Genomic DNA, 22041 nt, shown 5'->3' on the forward strand with positions numbered 1-22041 from the left:
CCTTTGATATCATCTCCGATTTCCCTGAAATGCAATTATATATCCAGGGCATGGGAGTTAATTCTTGAATTCCCTGGGTTTGGGGCCATTTCCAAAGAAAGTTAACAAACTTCCTAACCTGTCCTTGCTATGTCAGCTTTCCGTGAACTTCTGAGAACCTCCTGGTATGTCTTAGCCAAAAATCTACCTGCAGAATGGACACTTTACCCAAGAACATATATGAAGGGCCAGTGAACACATGAAAATATGCTCAATATCATTAGTCATAGGGAAATGCAAATTAAAAAACCTCAATGTGATATCTGTATACATCTGCTAAAATGACTAAACTTAAAATGACTGACAGTTATAAGGACTGGAGAAGATTTAGAGCAACTGGACCTGTCATACACTGCTGGCAGGTGGGAGGAGGGAGAACAAAATGATGCAGCCATTTTAGAAAACAATTTGATAGTTTCTTACAGTTAGTCATACACATATTCTGCAACCAACAACTCTACTCCTAAGTCTTTATGCAAGACAACTGTAGGACCACACAAAGACCTGCATGTGATTGTTTACAGCTGTTTTATTCACAATAGCCCCAAACTGGAAATAACACAAACATGTATCAAATGTGAATAAACAAATTGTGACATATCCATACCGGTGATGGTATCTACTCTGCAATAAAAGGAAACAGACTACTGATAGATGTGGCAACGTGGGTGACTCTCAACAGCATTATGCTAAGTGAAGGAAGGCAGTCACAAAGACTCCATACTGTATGATTCCATTTATATGACATTCTAGAGAAGGCAAAGCTCTAGTAACAGAAAACAGATCAATGCCTGCCAGGGGCTGGTGGTAGGGGGAAGAAATTAACTCTAAAGAGGCACAGGGGAAATTTCTGAAATGATGAATTAGTTCTAGATCTTGATTGTGGTGTTGGACACACAATTGAATACATTTGTCAAAATTTACCAAACCATACATTTAAAATATGTATTATTATGATATGTAAACTATTCACCAAAAATCCGATTAAAAAATTTTTTTTAATGTTTCTTTTTAGAGAGAGAAAGAGAGAGACAGAGACAGAGCATGAATGGGGGAAGGGCAGAGAGAGAGGGAGACACAGAATCTGAAGCAGGCTCCAGGCTCTGAGCTGTCAGCACAGAGCCTGACAGGGGACTGGAATCCATGAACCGTGAGATCATGACCTGAGCCTAAGTCAGATGCTTAACCGACTGAGCCACCCAGGTGCCCCCCAGAATCAGTTTTTTAAAAAACTAGCTGCAGAACGTCATTTGTCTTTCTATACAGTACAGTCCACAGAATCCCTTTGAAAGGATGAAGAATCTCAGACTCGAGGTCAACATACATTGCTTTTATGATTTACTTTGCATGTTGGACTCTGGAGTTTTTCCTAATTTTCTTCTCCACTGGCACTCTTTCCACTGGGAGCTGCTTTTTACGTCTTTCCTATCATAAATGTGGAGTCAGAAGATGTCATGAGCACTGCAGAGTCCAAACTGGGTCTGGCTATATTTTAGGTCTATTAAACCCACTGCAGTGTTTGGAGCAGATTGCAAGGGAGAGAGATCCTAAATAGACTGAAATACAGTAGCAGGGATGAAGAGAAGTGCCGGGGAGAGACATTTGGGCAGATTTAGTTAGGGACTAGATGTGGGAGTATAAAAGAGAACAGCATTCAAAGGAGATTTTGAACAGTTCCCCATTGCCTTTGGGGAAAAGCCCAAACTTCTGTGCATGGGCTATAGGGCCTTCTGTGATTTACTTCCAGCCAACCTTTTCATTGCTTGCTATCTCTTTTCACTGAATCAAAAGACCCTCAAGGGTGCTTGCCTGGCTGGCTCAGTTGGTAGAGCACGTGACTCTTGATTTCAGGGTCATAAGTTTGAGCTCCATGTTGGATGTGCAGTTTATTAAATAAGTAAGGAAATAAATAAATAAGAAATAATTTTTAAAATGCTCCTCAAGCATAGGCGTGTGCCTTAGCAGAGTAGGCGTTCCATGAAAGTTTGTTATGTAACAGCAGGTGTTCAATATGTACTAGTTGATTGTCCATTCAACTACCAGTGGGTATTGGTTTTTTTCTATTTTTGGCTATTGTAAACAAGGCTGCAATGAATATTCTTGTCTGGGTCTTTGTGTAGACATATGCTCCCATTTCTCTTGGGCAAACTTTGGGTAAATGGAATTGCTGGGTCATATGGTAGGTTTAGTACCCCCATACAATGGGATACTACTCAGCAATAGAAAGATGCGAACTACTGGTACACAAAACAACATGGATGAATCTCAACGTGTTTACATTGAGTGAAAAAAGCTGGACCTCCCTCCTGACCCCCACCAAAAAAGACAGCACATATTGTAGGATTCCATTTATATAAAACTCTAGAAAAAGCAAGCTAATCCATAGTGACAGAGAGCAGATCAGCAGTTGAAGGGCCAAGGGACAGAGAGGCACAAGAGATGAGGATTATAAAAGTGACCCAGGGAAAACTTTTTGGAGGTGATGGTGTGCTGTTATGTTTATGGCAGTGATGGTTTCACAGCTGTATACATATGCGAAAACATCAAATTGTACATTCTAAATGTGCCGTTTACAGTATGCCTCAATAGAGCTGTAAAAATATATACTGCTCGAAGAAACAGCAGACCTCAGTAAATGCTTACAGAATAAGTGCAGAGAAGTGTTCAGTGTTGGTTTAAGGAATACAAACCGACATGCCCAATATATGTTGGTAGAATTAATGTGCACAAGAAATAAGTGAATGAATATTAGATGTTCAATAATTTTATAATGAATGAAGGAATGAATTCGACAAATATTTATTTAACCCTTATGTGCCAGGCACAATCCTAGGCTCCAGGAATAGGTTAGGGAGCATGACAAAGATTCCTGTGCTCACAGAGCTTAATTCGAGGACATGATAAGTAAAATACATACAGTGCGCTCAAGAGAGAGAAAGCTGAGAAGTGAGAAACTCCGGGAAGCAGACTGACATTTTTTAAAGTAGCACCTTCTTCGAAAAGGTGACGCTTCGGAAAAACCTAAAGGAAATGAGCGGACCAGGTGGACGTCTGGGAGGGTTAAAAGTAACTGTTCCTGTTAACCAAAAGAATGAGCAAGAGTTGACTGAAACGTCTGACTTGGGCGTGAAGCAAGCATGCAAGAGCGTGTTAACTGCTGGTGAGGTCCTGCTGGGTGTGAAGTGCCGGGTCCCGGTCGGGCCAGCCCGCGGGTACTTGCGTTGTCCACGGGGAGGCGCGCCTGAACCCGCCCCGCAGTCGTCTTCCGCCGTCGGCCCGTGCGTGGGCACGCGCAGAAACCGCTAGGCGGCGTCGGTTTCCCTCCCCACGCGCGGACGCCGGCGTGGGCCGACGAGGCCGGAGAGCCCGCGCGTGCGCAGAGCCGAGGCCGGGCTGCCTTCGGGGCGGGGCGGAGCGGGGCGGGGCAGAGCGGGGCGGGGCGGGGCGGGGGCTTGAGGTGAATCCCGAGCCGTGGCTGCGGCTCTGGCCGTGCGGGGAAACCGAAAGTGGGCGGCGGCCGCGGCTGTGGGCCTGGCGGAGACGGCGGCGGGAGCTGGGCCCAGAGGCGCGGGGACGGGCCGTGGGCCCCCGGGACGAGGTGAGCGCAGGGTTTGCTGCTGCGGGCGCGACAGGTGCCGGGCGGCGTCAGACGGGGTTTCGGGCGGGCGCGGCGCACCTGGGTCACTGGAGGGACAGTGGCCCGGACGGGACTGGAACGGGCCCGGGGCCTCTTCCCGGCAGCCGCAGGAGATGCCCCGCAGGGGGCGGGGGGGGGCGGGGAGTTGGAGTTCCAGAGCGTTGTTTTAAATCTCTGATCGGACCCCTCCCCCGGCCGCTTGGAGACGCGCTGGGCGTCCGCCCGGGAGCCTGCCAGACCCTCCTGCCGCCGGGCAAGTCAGTGCAGCGGGGGAAATGCAGCAGTAGGGGTGTGGACGAAGGGCGGGAGACGCTGACCAGGAAGTGGTTCCACTGCCGCCCCTCCGGAGCAGGGCATATCAGAGCCGCCGGCTGTTTGAGCTCGGTATTTTACACGGTGAGCGTTAAGCCCCTCAAAGGCACGGGCCTCTCTCTACAGACCAGCCCCTGCAGGCCGCTCAGGTAATGCAGGACACACATACTATACATTGCTCTCAGACCGGGAGCCCCGGGGCCGGCACACAGCTCTAAGCTAAAAGGAAACACGAATCCTGCAGGGTCAGGTGCTCAGCCTCAAGTTAAGGGGAGGGGGATTGGGGCCCGCACAACTTTTCTGCTCCGTTCCGTTTGCGGGGTGTAATGCATTTCCAGTTATCACTGAAGCGTACCAGTCCCGCATAGTTTCAAAGAGCAAGAAAGGCGTATGCCCATATTAGAAAAAAGTCCTGGCCCCAAAGGATTCTGATGACCGCCTTACAAAACAAAACAAACTACTGATCTAGGTCACCGCCCCGCCCCCCTACGTCCCATGGTGCGGTGGGAAAATTGCAGAACAAGTGTTCTGTCTAGTGGTATAAAACAACTTAGAGACAAGAAGTGAAACTTAGACCCAAATTTCTAACTCATCCTGGGCTGCCTTGATGTGTAGGCGTTGCATACTGCAAACTGTGGGCTTTGCAGACCTGGGTTGGAAATCTGGGCTTCTCCTCTTACTAATTGTGGATGGTGAATAAACTGCTTTCTTTGAGCCTGGTTTTCTGTATTATCAAATGGAAATGTTTAACTTACTCCACAAAGCTTTTGTGAGGTAACTACTGTAAATCCTTTGATTTATTTTAATGGTCGAGACACGTTAGTTCTTTTCCTTACACCAAAGTTGCTATATTTTACCTAACTGGATTTCAGTTTCTTGGAGGCATCTTTAAGTTCTCTGGATAATATTCATTGGCACTTGGTGGGGGTTTTTGCATTTCCACTTAGTTGACATTTCGGAGCATCAGTTGCAGGCAAAGCACTGTGCTCTGTGCAGGGAATTGCTCCTGGGGGCAGCTGGATTAGAATTCACATCTCCTGTGCCTCGGCCCAGGGCCCTTTGGTGGCACACAGATTTCCTCTTTGCTAGTTAAGCACAGTGAGACGGTGAGGCAGCAGTTGGCAGTGCCTTCAGATTTCAGTCCCTGTAGATTGGAGATGGAACATAATCCCTGCTAATGCCCTTTTAAGTGTATTGGTTGAACACGGCTGAATGAACTACTGTGTTTTGTACCAAGACGTTTAAACTCCTTGAAGGACTTCTCTTTAAATTCTCTGTGCAATCGAATCTTGTTGGAGACTTGGTATGAATGTAAAGGAAAATACTTTATAATCCAACTCTTAAGTGCCTATTCTGTGTTTGATCAAGCGCTCTTTTCAAGAACTGAGATTTGACAGAGTGCTTTGCATCTGGGCATTTTCAGGATCAGCGGATGAATACAGGAAGGGCAGAAATTCCTTGGTACTTGAGTGAAATCTAATTTCATATTTATGTGAATCGCTTTTTCTTTCTCTGTGCAAAACTTTTTTCTCTGCCCTCTACTCCCATATTTGTGCTTTTGAAAGCTTCATTCTTTTTATAATTTCCTCAGTGGGCCAAATGTGTGTGTGTGTTTTTACATTTTTTCTTCGAACCAAAAGTAATTGATTTTGTCATTTTTAGCTGAGATGTGTATACATGCTAATGGGAGCTTCTGGTCGGCATGAAATACCTAGTGACTTGCAAACATACTCAATATTTTAGCTGTGCAGCTGTGTCAGGAGGAAGCAAACCTGTGATTTCCTTTAGATCTTTGGATCTCATCTCAGAACTTAAAGGACTCCAGGGAAAGTTGAGAATCACAGATCTTGTCCATCTTCCTTATCACCCATCCATATGAAAAAAAGAGACCTGAAGTGACTCACTCAAAGGATCATAGCTAATTAGTAGCAGACTGGGCTTAAGACCCCAAATCCTAACTAGGTCACTTTATTATCTCCAGAGTTTTTTTCACTAATATGTAGATTTATGGAAGGCCCTTACTTATTATTCATAATATGTAGTTAGTAATGCATGTACACTTTAGAGCTTGAAATAATAATAATAATAGTAAAAACCCTGTTCCCTAAAGATACCCTGTGGGGGTAGATCACCACCTGAAGGCATTAATTACTATCTTTCCTTTTGAAAGAGTTGGTAAAGGAGTAAGTAATTCAGGTGGTAACAAGTAGACTATACTGTAATTGGAAAGAAAAGAGAACATGTTAATATGTTGCAAGATGAGAAATCATCCGGGAAGGGTCTTAGACCAAAGCCTTCCCTCTCTTAGCCTCAATTTATCATAAGATGAGGAGTTTGGGGTAAACTAGATGATGTCTAAAATTTTTTCAGCACGGACGTTCTGAACTTTTAGGCCTTGGCATGTTAAAATAGTGTCTTCAGGGGGCACCTGGGTGGTTGAGTCGGTTGAGCATCTGACTCTTGATTTTGGCTCAGGTCATGATCTCACGGTTCGTAACATTGAGCCCTGCGTTGGACTCTGCACTGACAGCATGGAGCCTGCTTGGGATTCTCCCTTTCTGTCTGTCTGTCTGTCTCTCTCTCTCTCCCTCTCTCTCTCTCTCTCAAAAACAAACAAATGAACTTTTTTTTTTTTTTAATATTGTCTTCAAGTAAAAGGACAGCCAGTTACCAGAAGTATATGCCCTGAGGAGATACTAAAAATTGAGTGGCTGCCCAAGAAGGTAAGAGAGATTACTTGGTGATTTCAGTTTACCCTAATAATTCTTCAGATATATTTTGGGGTTTAGTGCCACTTTGCAGCTCAAATTTATGACATGAAAAATGCATTGAGGAAGATGAGCCAAACAGTACAGTTGAAAATAGTTAAGAAAAGAGAAACTTAAAGACGAGAAAACACAGGTGAGAGCCAGAGCAGCTGGGCTAAAGGTCTTTGGGTGTAGGGAGTGAGGAAAGTCAGGCAATGGGAAAGCGATAACATGCAAATGATTGAGTCACAGAGGGTTGGTGGTAAAGGCTGTATCTAGAGGACACAGAAGCCACCTTCTTCTGAGTAAGACTTTCTCAGGATGATTACCAGGTGTATTAAAGAGAAAAGCTGTGAGTTTCCAAAATACAGTTTTGAGTGTGAGAATTATTTCAGGCTATTTAAATTACTTAAATCTCTCTCTTTTTTTCTTTTTAAAGGAAGATAATTTTTTTAAACGTTCATTTATTGTGAGAGAGAGCGAGAGAGAGTAGGGGAGGGGCAGAGAGAGGGAGAATCCCAAGCAGGCTCCATGCTGTCAGCACAGAGCCCTATGTGGGGCTCAATCCCATAAACTGGGAGATCATGACCAGGTGCCTCTAAATATCTCTTTGTTAAAGTTGGTCATTACTTTCCCCTGTTCTTTGCCCCACTTCTTGTACATTATTAACACTTTGGGGTACTGTGATTTATTGTGTAGGGAAAAGAAAAAGGACAGAATGAAAGGATAAAATGAGATGTCAATCGCCACCACTGAATATTTGCAGCAGTGAGAGATGCTTTCGGATTTGGGTGCACACCCTTAAATCAGAACGTGGCAGATCCCTGTTTCGTGCCAGATGATCAGTTAAGGGTTGATCACGAAGTCAGTATTCCATAAGTCCAATTTACTTGCAGAAGCCAACTCTGCATTTGGAGTAGCTGTCTAAAAGGAAGCCCTAGTTGTGGGAACCAGAAGCCCTGGGTTCTTGTTGTGGTTCTGGCCATAAAGGTATATGAAACCTGGAATAATTGTCCTGGGCCTCAGTTTCCTCATTTTTAAACGGAAGGGTTTAGAGGAGATGGTCTGAAGGTGCTCACCAGCATTCCCGGCTTCTCTCGGCTCCCCACTGTGAAGTCAGGCCTCCATCCTATGCTGCTTTCCTAAGCCAGGCGGGATGCGGGGACATCGTGGGATTGTAGTCTAGCAGGGAATCTCTGCTCTGTGAGCCTTTGCCAAAGTAGTAAGTAACTTTTTGCCTACTAGTTAAGTGAGGAATCTTGGAGGAGATCCAGTGGCTTTCTTTGCAAGCTTTCCAGTTCATACGTATGTTAATGAGGCAAATAAGAAAATCTTTGGAAAATTCCAATGTTTCAAGTTTAATGTGGTTCTAAAAATTTCTCCAATATGCCAATGCTCATTTTACTTTTGGCCGTTTAATGCATATATTCATAGGTAGTCTTCCATCCGCACCGTGCTTCCAGGAAATGCAGGTAACTTTTGAATGCCAAGTACCATGGTAAGTACAGGTGACCACTTTTGATGCTTGTCATTTGGAAGAGAAACGAGGAAAGTGCAATTTGTTGTGACACATTGTGGCCATTTTCTTAAAAAACAATTTTTTGGGGGGGCGCCTGGGTGGCGCAGTCGGTTCAGCGTCCGACTTCAGCCAGGTCACGATCTCGCGGTCCGTGAGTTCGAGCCCCGCGTCGGGCTCTGGGCTGATGGCTCAGAGCCTGGAGCCTGTTTCCGATTCTGTGTCTCCCTCTCTCTCTGACCCTCCCCCGTTCATGCTCTGTCTCTCTCTGTCCCAAAAATAAATAAACGTTGAAAAAAAAAATTTAAAAAAAAAATTTTTTTTTTAATGTTTATTTTTGAGACAGAGAGAGACAGAGCATGAGTGGGGAAGGGGCAGAGAGAGAGGGAGACACAGAATGCGAAGCAGGCTCCGGGCTCTGAGCTCTCAGCCCAGAGCCCGACACAGGGCTCGGGCCCACAAACCGCGAGATCATGGCCTGAACCAAAGTCGGACGCTTAACCAACTGAGCCACCCAGACGCCCCACATTGTGGCCATTTTCTTCCCCCTGAGGTCTTTGCTAGCTGATCTTGGTCAGTTTTTGAAATTAAAAGTACTTTGATTAAATAATTCCCCAGACATAACTCCACTTTACTCTGGTGTTTATGATTCTTATTCAGCTCAGGCAGACCCTGTATTGTCTAAGGAAACCCTTAAGAATTTTAACTTGAGAAGCTGTGGTCTAAAACAGAGATAACCAACCTTATTTCTCCCAACCTAGCCTAACTTAGTCACCAGGGCTTGCATAACATTCTCAAAATAAAAGTAATTTGAGTTTTTTTAAACTAGAAATTATATTTCTCACAACGCTTTCAGAGAGTAGAAATAAAAGGGGAAAGAGAGTTGGAAGATCAAAATGGCAGCTTTAAAAATTTAGGGAGCCACTTTAGGAAACTTGCAAACTTAATCTTTTGGGGGGAGGATACCTAAAAAATCCTGTCATTGAGGCACAGTTGAAATTCCCATCAACTTCCTTTTGTGCTTCTAATGGATGACATCCAAGATAATAAACTTAATTTTTATAGAGGAAAGTATTCTTGTGTGCTTTTCACAAAAAGTTCTTAAGTGTAATTTGCCATCTATAGAAAATCTTGAAAAATTCCATGATAATCATAGAATTAAATTTTAGAGCATTTTAGGGGCACCTGGGTGTCTCAGTCAGTTAAGCATCCAACTCTCGCTTTCAGCTCAGGTCGTGATCTCATGGTTTTGTGAGTTCGAGGCCCACACTGGGCTCTGTGCTGGCAGCATGGAGCCTGCTTGGGATCCTCTGTCTCTCTCTCTCTGCCTCTGCCCCACTCACACTGTCTTGCTCTCTCTCAAAACTAAATAAATTTTTAAAAATTCAGAGCATTTTAAAGCAATACAGATTAGAAAATAATGATTTCTTTAAAGATTTTTTTAGAGAGAGCATGCGAGCAGTGGAGAGGGGAAGAGGGAGAGACAAAGACTCTCAAGGAGGCTCCGTGCTCAGCCTGGAGCCGGACAGGGGGCTCATCTCTGGGCTCCATCCCATGACCTTGGGATCATGACCTGAGCCAAAATCAAGAGTCAGAAGCTCAAGAGACTGAGCCACCCAGGCATCCCTTTAAAGCTTTAGTTGTAACTTTCTTTTTGTTCATTGCCTAAAGTAGTATTGCTAATGTAGGAGTTGCAAATCCAACTGGAAGAAATTGACAAGCATGGGAATATGACCTACATCTGAACAAGATGAATAGTCACATTTTCCCTCCTAGGCTTTACTGTGCTTAACTGCCTCTCACCAGCTTTGAGATGTTCAGTCTCAGCCCAGGGACTACTTCTCCCTCCAAAAAGTTTTTTTTTTGCAAATAGAGAATCATAGTGTTCCATGAAAATAGCATATGTAAAGAAAAAAAAAAAAAGGCGGCGTGGGGAGTGGAAGGGAAGGATAAAGATACTTAATTTGGATTGCAGCCATGTGGTCAAGCCTTGCTTCCCAGTCCTGCCAAGTATAAGGTCTTTTTTTTTTTTTTTAATGTTTTAAAAAACTTTGTGGAACTTTGCCTACTAGTAGTTAGGCTTCTACCATTGGCTGATAAAGCATGTGACTACTAAGTGCTGCTGTGAATTCAGTATCGATTTGTGTTTGTGAATCCCAACAGTATATGCGCACTGTTTGGGAAACAGGAATACACGTAAGCGTGAGACACTTGCCAGTATTCAAGCAGTGCCTCCTGCTCATAGGGATGTGTGGACTTCTTACGGTAACACTGTGTCCCTGACCTGGGCTTGCTCACTGAGAATGCTGGCTCAGAGTGGAAAGGCCCGAGGTAATCTACCTGATGGTTCTCAACCACAGCCTGGTGATGCAGTTGGCTCTCTCAGCCAGTTCATAACAATCATGAAAATTTGCAAGTCATTTTTTAATAAAGTAAATTAAAGATGAGTCCTTTAATAGCCTCACATGCATTATGCTATATTTTAGTAAGTAGGAGAGAAAAGGAGTATTAGGTGGATGGAGCACGTGGCATTCGTTCACTCAGTATTTATTGAGTTCTTGTGGGCGAGGCACTAGAGATTCAGTAGTGAACAAAACCTTACACATCCTGGCTTTCATGGAGTTTATAGTCATGTTGGGGAAGCAGGTGGTAAGATTAAGTAAAGAATCTTGGGTGGTGATAAGTGCTAAGGAGGGAACGGGTGTAGGGAATATTGGGCAGCTGGCATAACAGTTCTGATTTGGACTAGGGTGTCCAGGGAAGACCTTGCTGAGAAGGTGACCTTTGAGCAAATACCTGAAGGAGCTGAGGCAGTGAGCTGTGTAGCCCCCTGGGACAGGACTTCCCAGACAGAGGGAATGGCAAGTGCCCTGATGTGAGGCTGTCCCAGGCATGTTTGAGGGACAGCAAGGAGGACAGGCTGGGTGGAGTGGAGGGAGTGAAACATAAGCGAAGGGAGGAACTGAGGTCAGAGAAGTGGGGTGAGTGCAGATTGTATAGGGCCCTGGTGGTCCCTATGTGAAGAATCGATTCTAGGAGGTTAAGTGGAAGCAGAGACCAGCTAGGAGGCAGTTGCCCCAATCCAGGCAAGAGATGTTGCTGGCATGGGCTAAGGAGGGTCACCATGCAGTTGGTGAGGAGTGGGGGAATTATGGATGTCAGCCTGTCTGACACCATGTGGTGATGGTGATAAGAGTTGAGAGCCACTAATACTGAACTCTTTTGTTTTACAGCTAAGGAAACTGGGGCCTGGGAGAAAGGATTTGTCCCGGGAAAATAAACGCTTTCTGTGTGGTGATAGTGAACGTGGAGACGCCAGCAAGGGGAGGCATGGGCACAGCCTTCCACAATCCCTTGCCTCTCCCCACAAATCAAATCAAAATCAGTATATCAACTACTAATTGTCAGCGCCCCCAAACCGTTAATGTCTGGGAGGTCTTTGCAGGCAGCTCTTTCAGAGTAGATCTTAGGAAGGCAGAGGGGACATCTGAGGGGAAGTAGTCTGAAGTGGTTCTCCCAAGGGTGGAAGGAGTAGAAGGCTTTCATAGAGGGCAGCCTGTAGAACCAGTCTCTGGTTAGCTTCTAAGATGGGATTAGACTTTGCCTTTCAAACCGTCCTATCGGGCTTCTCTTATGTTTTGGTCATAGGATGTCCATTAGTGAGTAGAACGTCAGAAATTTTTTTACCCCATAAATTAGTGTGATTGCTGCTCACTCCCTAATGTGGCCGGGGAAAAGTAGACCACACTGGGGAGGTAGTAATGGAATAGATGCTCTTTCCAGAAAGAAGGGAAAGGAGGAGGCAGTGGAAACTCCTTCTCAAGGTGAAGGTTAAGTCCTTCCTGCTGAAACCCTGGGCAGGGGAATTTATAGTGGTTCTGACTGGGGAGGAGCCTGGTGTACTAAACAGTCTAGTCTAAGCCGATCCAGGTACACTGCTAACACCCAAGCAGGTGTGTTCCTACTTGTGTGCCGACCACCTGGCATTTTATCTACACAATATATGTGTATAATTCATCGTCAAGGCCCGCCTGGAAATGCTGGTATACATAGATGCAAAGTCTAGCTTTACTCAGAAGAGCTCTAAATGAAGAGGTGGGAGGGACAGAGTTTTGAAGGAAAGAAGGTGGAGGTAAAAATGTTGGGGAGGCTTGGCTCTGGGACATGAGTAGGTGATCCTTCAGGTTTTCCTGTTGCAAATGAAAACTTGGCCAGTTGGTTTTTCCGACATGAGGAAATAACCGTGTAGTTAAAGTTCACTGATCTTTGTTGAGTCAGGAACCATTACAAATCAAAGTATTTCTCTTGTAATCAGGAGTTTACTATTTAAGAGCCTGAATTCATACTTTAGATTCAACTTCCGGCAGCCTTGAGATAGAGGTCCCAAAGCCATCCTCTCTTACCTGCTCCCCAGCATACTCAAAGTGTGTTTGGACGTCAGGGGCAATGGAGGTGCTCAGACCCTATAGCTGTCATATTTTGCCGCTTACTCTTTAGAGTGCCTGTCTGTCTCACTGACTTAGAATCTGTAGCATCCCTGTGAGTGGCTTCCATATATGTTACAGTATCTTGGTTATTTCCCCTAGGCTTTGGTTTTCTCATCTACAGGATGAGATTACTTTCTTCCCAGAATTAGTATGTATATTAAATTTTTAGAAAATCCAAATCTCAGAATTTGTATAAGAGAAAAAAAATATGTATGTCTACCCAAAGACTTCTGTTCAAAGCAGCCTTATTTATATCCCCAAATTGGAAGCAACCCAAGTGTCTGTCAACACTTGAATGGATAAATGGATTGTGGCACATCCGCACAGTGAAATTAGTACTTATTGTAGCATAAATAGTATTTGCTGAGAAATGGGGTAACACGGGTGAAGCCCAAGAATGCGAGGCAAAAGTGATCTATAGTGACAGAAAGCAGATCAGTGGTTGCCAGGAGACAGGACAGTGTGTATGAGAGGGTGAGAGTTGACTGCAAAGTGGCACAACTTGAAAGAGCTTTTTTTTTCTCTTCTCAGAATTATTGAGATATACTTTACATGTAATAACTGTCACCCTTTTTTGTTTACAGTACTCCAAATTTTGACAAACTAATATAGTTTGTCAATCAAGACATAGAATATTCCCATCACCCCCAAAATTGCCTTGTGCCCTCTTATAGTCAATCCCCTTCCTATACTCCCAGCCCTTGGCAACCACTGATTTAATTTCTGTGCCTATAGTTTTGCCTTTTCCAGAATGTTACATAAATAGAATCATACAGTATATAGCCTTTTGTGTCTGGCTTCTTCCACTTGGCATGATGGCAAGAGTCATCCATACAGTTTTAGGTATCAATAGTTTGTTCCTTTTCATTGCTGAGTACTACTTCACTGCATGGATGTGCCACATTGTTTATCCATTCCCCTGTTGATAGATTTTTGGATTGTTTCCAATTTGGAGGTACTTATGAATAAAGCTACCATAAACATTTAAAGTACAGGTTTTTGTGTGGACATAGTCATGATTTCTCTTGGGTAATTACCTATGTGTAAGTTTTTTGGGTTGAATATTAAGCATATGCTTTTGACCTCGTAAGAAACTGCCAAGATGTTTTTCAAAGTACTGTTTTGCAAGGCCACCAGGCATGTATGAGAATTCCAGTTGCTCTGTATTCTCATTAGCACTTCATATTAGTGGTTTTTTAAAAATTTAAGCTATTCTTACAGATGTGTCGTGATGCCTCATTGTGGATTTAATTTTGCATTTCCCTGATGAATAATGCCGTTGAACATCTTTTCATGTGTTTTTCGGCCATCTACATCTCTACTTTAGTGTGTATTCAGATCTTTTGCACATTTTTAATCGGGCTCTTTGTTTTCTTATTTTTTTTTAAGTTAGTCATTTATTTTTGAGAGAGAGAGAGAGAGAGAGAGAGAGAGCGAGCGTGGACACATGCGCATAAGTGGCAGAGGAGCAGAGGGAGAGAGAGAATCCCAAGCGGGCCCCATGCTCAGTGCTGAGCCCAGTGTGGGGCTCGAGCCCATGGCCAGGAGATCACAACATAAGCTCATATTAAGAGTCAGATGTTTAACTGACTCAGTCACCCAGGTGCCCCTTTTTGTTTTCTTATTGAGTTTTGAGTGTTGCTTATATATACTGGTTATCAGTCCTTTACCAGCTGTGTTGTGAAAATATCTTCTTTCAGTCTGTGGCTTGTCTTTTCATTTTCTCAACAGCCTTTAAAGGAGAAGAAATTTAAAATTTTGATGAGATCCAATCTGTCAGTTTTTTCTGCTGTGGTTCTAAAAAATCTTTGCCCAACTCATGGTCACAAAGATTTACTCCTTTGTTTTTTTCTAGACATTTTACAGTATTAGCTTTTTCAAGTAGGACCTAAATGATCTGTTTTGAGTTAATTTTTGAATATGGTATGAGGTTCATGTTTTGCATATGGATGAGTGGTGGTCCACCACTATTTGTTGAACTTTGTTCATTGAATTCTTTTGTTAACTTTGTCGAAAATCAGTTGACTATGTGCGTGTGGGTCTTTTTCCGGATTATGTATTGTGTTCTTTTAATGTGACTGCTTTTTTGACAATACCCACATTACTTTGATTAATATACTTTTATAGTCTTGAAATCAGTCTTTTTGCACTGGCTAGGATCTCCAGCGTGATAAATGAATGGGGATGAAGAGAGTGAACATTCTTGCCCTGTTCCAATCTTAGGGAGAAAGCATTCATTTTTTTCCATTACATATGATGTTAGCTGTGGGTTTTGCACAGATATTCTTTATCAGGTTAAGGAGGTCTCCTTCTATTCTTATTTTCTGAGAGTTTTTATCATAAATATTTTGAACTTTGTCAAATGTCTTTTCTTTACCTATTGATACCATGGGGATTTTCTCCTGTAGTCTCTTGATTGTAGTCCATTACATTGGTTGATCTTTGAATATTGAATCAGTCTTGCATTCCTAGAGTAAACTATAGTTGATCATGGTGTGTTATCCTTCTTACATATTGTTGGATTTGATTTGTTAATATTTTGCTGGAAAATTTTGCAGTTATGTTAATGAGGGATATTGGTCTGTGCTTTTCTTGTAATGTCTTTGTCTGGTTTTGATGTCAGCATAATGCTGGCCTCGAAAAATAGATTTAGAAGTATTCCCTTCGCTATGTTTTTTGGAAGAGTTTGTGTAGAAGTGTTATTATTTTTTCTTAAAGTTTTTGGTAGAATTGGCAATACCGCCACATGGGTTTGAGTTTTCCTTGTGTGAAGGTTTTTAACTACAAATTCAATTTCTCTAGTAGATACAGAGATATTAAGGTTATCTGTTTTTTCTTGAGTAAGCTTTGGAATTTGTGTCTTTCGGTGAATTTACTCCATTTCTTCCAATTGACCAAATTTATTGGCATAAATTCATAATATTCTCTTTTTAATATCTATAGGATCTATATTGATGGCCCCTTCTTTAATCCCATTATTAATAATTCCTGTGTTCTCTTTTTTTTTTTTCCTTGATTAATCTACCTGGAAGTTTGTCAATTTTATTGATGTTTCCAAAACACTAGTTTTGGTTTCATGATTTTTTTCTTTACCTTTTCTATTTCATTACTAATCTTTCATCATTTCAATATTGATTTTGGTCTCATTTTTTATTCCTTCCTTTCTTCTACTTTTGGTATAATGTGCTCTCTTTTCTCAAGGTAGTGGGTTAGACCACTGAATTGGGACCTTTCTTCTTTTCCAACATAAGCATATAATGCTGCAAATTTCCCTCTAGATATTGTTTTAACTGCACCCAGTAAACTTTTGTACACTGTATTTTCATTTATTTAAAAATATTTTCTGATGTTTTTGTTCTGAAGGAGGCTTCCTTTCTGACCTTTGTTTTAGAGGTATGTCATTAAATTTGCAAATACATGGGGATTGTCCACGTATCTTTCTGTTACTGATACCTAATTTAATTTTTTCTAGTCACAGGATACTCTTTGTATAATTTCAATTATTCTAATATTCTAAATTGGTCAAGGATTGTATTAAGTCCAAGAATATATTCTGTTTTGGTGAATGTCCCACGTGCTCTTGAAAAGAATATATATTCCACTACTGTTGGGGTAGAATATTTTATGGATATCACATAGGTCAGTGTGGTTGATATTGTTATTAAGCTCTTCTATATCCTTACTGATTTTTTTTGCTTACTGGTTCTACCAATTAGTGAGAAAGGAGTTTTGAATTTTCCAAATAATCATGAATATATTTATTCTTTCAGCTCTATTGGTTTCTGCTTCATGTGTTTTGAAGCACTGATGTTTGGTGCAGTCACATTTAGGATTGTTATATCTCCCCGATGAATTAACTCCTTAATTATGTAATGTCCCTCTTAATCCCAGGTGATATTCCTTGTTCTAGTATTAATTAATCATGTATTTGGATGTCATATCTTTTTCTTTTTACCTTGAATCTATGTGTTTGTATTTAAAATAAATTTCTTGTACATAGTATATAGGTAAGTCTTTTATATCCACTCTTCTGATCCTAAATTTTTATTGAGATATTTTCATCATTTACATTTAATGTATTATTGCTGTGTTTGACTTTAAATCTACCATTTTGCTAGATGTTATCTCTTTTCTGTCCCCCCCACCCTTTTTTTGCCCAATTTTTTTTTTACTCCTAATTGCTTTTTTTTTTTTTAATTCCAGTGTAGTTAACATGCAGTGTTAGTTTCAGTTGTACATCTAATTGCTTTTTGATTGAATTTTTTATCCTGTTTTGTATTTACTAATGGCTTATTAATTATATCTCTTTAAAGCATTTGTGGTGGTTGCCATAAGGTTTATGATACATGTCTTTATCACATTCCCCTTTCAAATAATATTATACTACACATTGTGTATATATACATAGTATTAATTCAATCTTGGTGCTGGTGGTGACAGTTCTAAAAGAGTTGATGTTTAGTGGAGGGCAGTACATAATGACTACTTAGGATATTTGCCATTTAACCTCATTGTCATTTGAGTATCATATTTATTATTAAGAGCACTCACAAATGAGCTGATATCTTCCCTCCTTTTTAAAATGGACAGATGAGGAAATTGCTAGAATTGTATGCTATTCCTCCTTTTTGTTTTTTTTTTTAATTTATCTATTTATTTTGAGAGAGAGAGAGAGAGTGAGAGAGCGAGAGCAAGTGAGCATGTGCACAGGGGAGGGGCAGAGAAAGAGGGAGAAAGTGAGTCCCAAGCAGGCTCCTCACTGTCGGCACAGAGACCAATGTTGGGCTCGATCCGACAGACCATGAGATCGTGACCTGAGCCATAATCAAGAGTCAGACACTTAACTGACTGAGCCACCCAGGTGCCCTTCTCCTTTTTGTTTTCTAAACCAGAGAAAAAATGAGACTGTCTAGAATTCTGTGCTGTCCAATTTAGTGTCCACTAGCCACACTGAATTCCAATTAAGTTTAAAATTCAGGTCCTCAGTCATGCTGGCCACATTTCAAGTGCTCAGTCACCACGTGTATTGAACAGTGCAGGTGTAAAACATTTCCATCAGCACAAAATTCTGTTGGATAGCACTGTTGAAGGAGGAATTAACAAGTTGTCCATAGCTGACCTTTCTAAGTCTGCTTTTCCTGGTTTCTTGAATGCCATTCTCTGAATGTATCACCATTCTATTTACTATCAGTCCAGAGGAAATATGAGTGGTTAATCCTAAAAAATGCCAATTACTGACTATTGAAGATCCTTAGCCAGGGCCCCCACAGGTTTCCAAGGTACCAAAATTCATTTTTCTCTCACTTGACTGCTGGGTATGACGCTTTTGAATATACTATTCTTCTTGGTTCTTTCCTCTTTTTGTTTATATGACACCAGTTCTGCCTTTTCTACTTCTATCTCTGGTCACTCCTTCACAGGTTCTTCTTTGTCTTGCCTATCCCTTAATGACAGCCTTCCACAGAGGTCCATCCTTAACTTTATTTTTGACTCCCTGGGCACCAAATACCATATATATGCTAAAGGTCAACAAATCCCCAGTTCAGACCTCTAGCCTGAGTTCCTCATGAATATATCTGTGTGGCTTCCCTGTATGCATCCCAGCCTCCATACGTCCCAGATGAATTCACTCTTTTCTTCTCTTGCAAACTTGCCTCTACCCCATCTCAGTGTGGGTCATTACTGTCTGCTGTGTTTCTGAGCCAGAAACTTGGAAACTCCCTCATAATCCAAACCAGTTAATCAATTTCTGTTGATTCTACCTCCTAATTACTTCTCAGATTGATTTTTTGTTTATTCCCAACTTTCTGTTTTTAAGTCCTCCATATTTTCAAGTGTTCTTACAAACTCATTAGTCTTTCTCCTTCCCATTTGTCTTCTCCACTACTGAATAGTTATCTTTCTAAAATGCAAAGCTGATCACTTTATTCCCCTATTTAAAATTCTTCTAAGGCCCCACATTATGTTTGGCAAAAATGCACACATGTAAACATAATATAGGGGTCTCTTCTGAGTCTGCCTCTTCCCACCTCTTCCCACCTCTTTTATCCTCGTCTTTCAGTCCTCAACTTACAATCTTAGAGTCTTCATTCAATCATGTCCAGCCACTTAACTGCCTGGAACTCTTCAGAATCAACCATCTATTTCTCTCTGACCTCTGTGCCCTTTGAACTTTCTATTCCCTTTACTTGAGGCTGATACCTCTCCCCATCCTCACCCCACCACACACCCTTTTCCTCCTTGCCTGGCTGATTCCTTCCTGTCCTTCAGGATTCCATTCAGACCTCCCCTCTGGGAATGTTTCCCTGATATCTTCCCTCCCCAGATTAGTCTTTGTGCATCTTGGACTTGCCCTGTGTTCTCATAGTATTCTTTGCTTTTCTCCACCATAGTAATCTCCCTATATTGTAACAGCATTGAAAGTATTCAGTAACAATTGATGGGATAACCTAACAACTTTGAATGAGTTCACAGACTAATAAATCATATTATAGAAACCTTCTATTGTGTTCTTACAGGTGAAGATGCTGGAAGCAGATCTGGTTTCAAAAATGCTACGAGCTGTTCTGCAGTCTCATAAGAACGGAATAGTATTACCCCGCCTCCAAGGAGAGTACAGATCTTTGACTGGAGACTGGATTCCCTTTAAGCAGTTAGGTTACCCAACACTAGAAGCCTATCTGAGAAGTGTGCCAGCAGTTGTGAGGATAGAGACTAGTAGATCTGGAGAGGTAAGAAGGTAATTGTGCATGTCAAGAGTCAAACCAATTCTTTTTTTTTTTTCTAATGTTTATTTATTTTTGAGACAGAGACAGACCATGAGTGGAGGTGGGGCAGAGGGAAAGGGAGACATAGAATCTGAAGTAGGCTCCAGGTTCTGAGCTGTCAGCACAGAGCCCGACGTGGGGCTCGAACTCGTCAACTGCGAGATCATGACCTGAGCCGAAGTAGGACGCTCAACTGACTGAGCCACTCAGGCGCCCCAAGAGTCAGACCAATTCTTAATTGCCTGCCTGGCACTTCTAATCTCCTAACTAGGACAGAAGTCAAAGTGAAAAGTACTAGCTAAGTGGTTTGAGATTGTTAGTGATAGAAAGCATCCAAGACACAGCCTAAATTCTGATGTCTTTTGTTTTATCCCTCAGATTATTTTTGATGTAAAACTTAGACTCTAGTCACTATAGATGAAAAAATTTAAAGTTTACCCAGTCATTAGCATTCAAGCAAAATAAGTGTACTGGAGACCTAAATGCCAGGTGTCAGCACCCATGCATTATACACCTGCTACAACTGTTTTTGCTCAGGTCACTAATGACCTCCTGATTATCAGAGCTAATAGATACTCTTAAATTCTCATTGTTTGACCTCATTCCTATCTGTTCCTACTATCTGGACCCTAGTTGAGTCTCTAGTGGATCATTCAGCACTTTGATTTTTTTTAAATATTTTTTAAGTTTATTATCTATTTATTTATTATGAGAGAGAGAGAGAGAGTATGAGCAGGGGAGGGGAAGAGAAAGAGGGAGAGAGGGAATCCCAAGCAGACTCCACACTGTCAGTGCAGAGCCTGATGTGGGGCTCGAACTCACGAACTGTGAGAGCATGACCTGAGCTGATATCAAGAGTCAGATGCTTAACTGACTGAGCCACTGAGCGCCCCAACACTTTGATTATTACAGGGCCTTCCCTACCATTCTCCTTGTCCTCCTTAATCCCTTCTTTCTCTAGGCTGTTCCACCCTTCACACCAATATGATAAGACTATTTAAATCTTTTAGTTTCTCTGGAAGAATATTTTATATAGAGCATGGCAATTTGGTGGTAGCAATGAAATGTTTTATTGCACATACCCTGTGACCCAGCAGTTTCACCCCCTGGTATCTCCCCAATATATGGTATGAAAGATATGGACAAACCATTGTCCAAAAGACAAAAAGCACCCACCTTACCAAACAGCATATTCTTCTGGGTTCATTTCTACATAGGTAAATAGATATAACAGATCTGGGGTATTTCTTACCCAAACTTGTAATAGGTGTTCTGTTTGGGGGCATGGGGAAGGCAGTGGGTGGAGGAGGGAACAGGGGAGAAGGATCAGGAGAGTGATCAAAGGGAAGGTTCACCTGTGTGTAATCATTTTTATAAGGATCATGTCTAAATTAATTAAATACTATATTAATAATAAAACTTGCTTCAATATCCCTGATTCTTCTAGACAGATTTAAGCCCCCCTTTCTGTCTACTTGACACTTTGTAATACACCCAATATAGCATTTAACATAATGCTTTCTATTTCGTCTCTTTGTGTCTCTCTTTTTCTTCGTAAGTTTCTTGAGGATGAATGATTGTTTTTTAACTCCAGATAGTTCTTAATAAATATGTGTTTGAATATATGAATGATCAAATGTCTCATGAATTAATAATGCCTCATATGGTTACTGTGCTGTAATTTACTCAACCCTGTTCTCCTATTATGGACATTTTGACTGTTTCCAGGTTTTGATAGTTAAAATAACCCCTCTTGCACATATTTTGGTATGTTAAGTTTTTTTTTTCAGTTATATTTGTGTAATGTATTTACAGGAATAGAAATACCGGGCCAAAGAATAGGAGCATGTCTTGGCTTTTGTAAAGCCTCATTGCTTTCCTGTTCTTGATTTCTACTTAGAACCAGAGCCTTTAACGCTAGAGGTGGCTTTAGAGACCATCTAGTCCCAGTATTCTACACACTGGAAAAAAATCTCCCATATATCACGCCAATTTTTTAAAAGATGAAAAGCTGAGCTGCTGTGTTTTAAGCAGGTGCTTCAGGGTCCAGTGCCTCTGCTTGCCCTGCCTTGCCCTCACCGCACTGCCACTGTGAGGCTCCAGAGTTACCTTCATGGAATCTGGTGGCACCAATGAACAGTTTGAAAACCCTAGATCTAAGCCCACTCCTGTTTTATAGCTGAGAGAGTGTACTACAATGTGGGAGCTAAGCTGCTTTGTCCCAAGTCATCCAGCTAATCTGTTTCAGTGGCAAGATTAGGATTGGGTTGTCTTTGAGAGGTAATAAAAATAGCGATTATGAGTACCTACTTTGGATTCAGAGAGATAACCTAGCTGTGTCACTCGGGAAGGTTGCTTAACTTCCCTGAGCCTCTGTTCTCCCATGTATAAAATCAAAATAAAATATATCTCACAGATTATATGAGATAATATGTGCAGATCACAGGCTTCTTTTGGTTCATTGGTTAATCCCATAGTACCTAGCACATTATAGATGTTTAGTGAATACTTGTTTAAGGAATAAATGAAATTTTCA

At 41.8% G+C, this 22041-nt stretch overlaps 1 protein-coding gene across 5 annotated transcripts in view; it reads left to right on the forward strand.

The window, feature by feature from the left end:
- Nucleotides 1-3486: 3486 nt before the first annotated feature.
- Nucleotides 3487-22041, forward strand: part of TDRD7 (tudor domain containing 7) — a 76395-nt gene continuing 57840 nt past the window's right edge. For 2 of the 5 annotated variants that reach the window (XM_043567134.1, XM_043567136.1), the window contains exons 1-2: nucleotides 3487-3637; nucleotides 19257-19469. In XM_043567134.1, coding sequence (XP_043423069.1) covers nucleotides 19263-19469 — 207 coding nt within the window. In that variant the 5' untranslated portion in view covers nucleotides 3487-3637; nucleotides 19257-19262. Of the gene's footprint in view, nucleotides 3638-6640; nucleotides 6712-19256; nucleotides 19478-22041 lie in introns of those variants that run through there. The other 3 variants (XM_043567135.1, XM_043567138.1, XM_043567137.1) reach the window with 3 other exon arrangements.

This window comes from Prionailurus bengalensis, chromosome D4 (genome assembly GCF_016509475.1).
Source record: "Prionailurus bengalensis isolate Pbe53 chromosome D4, Fcat_Pben_1.1_paternal_pri, whole genome shotgun sequence".
In the NCBI taxonomy this organism is placed as follows: domain Eukaryota; kingdom Metazoa; phylum Chordata; class Mammalia; order Carnivora; family Felidae; genus Prionailurus; species Prionailurus bengalensis.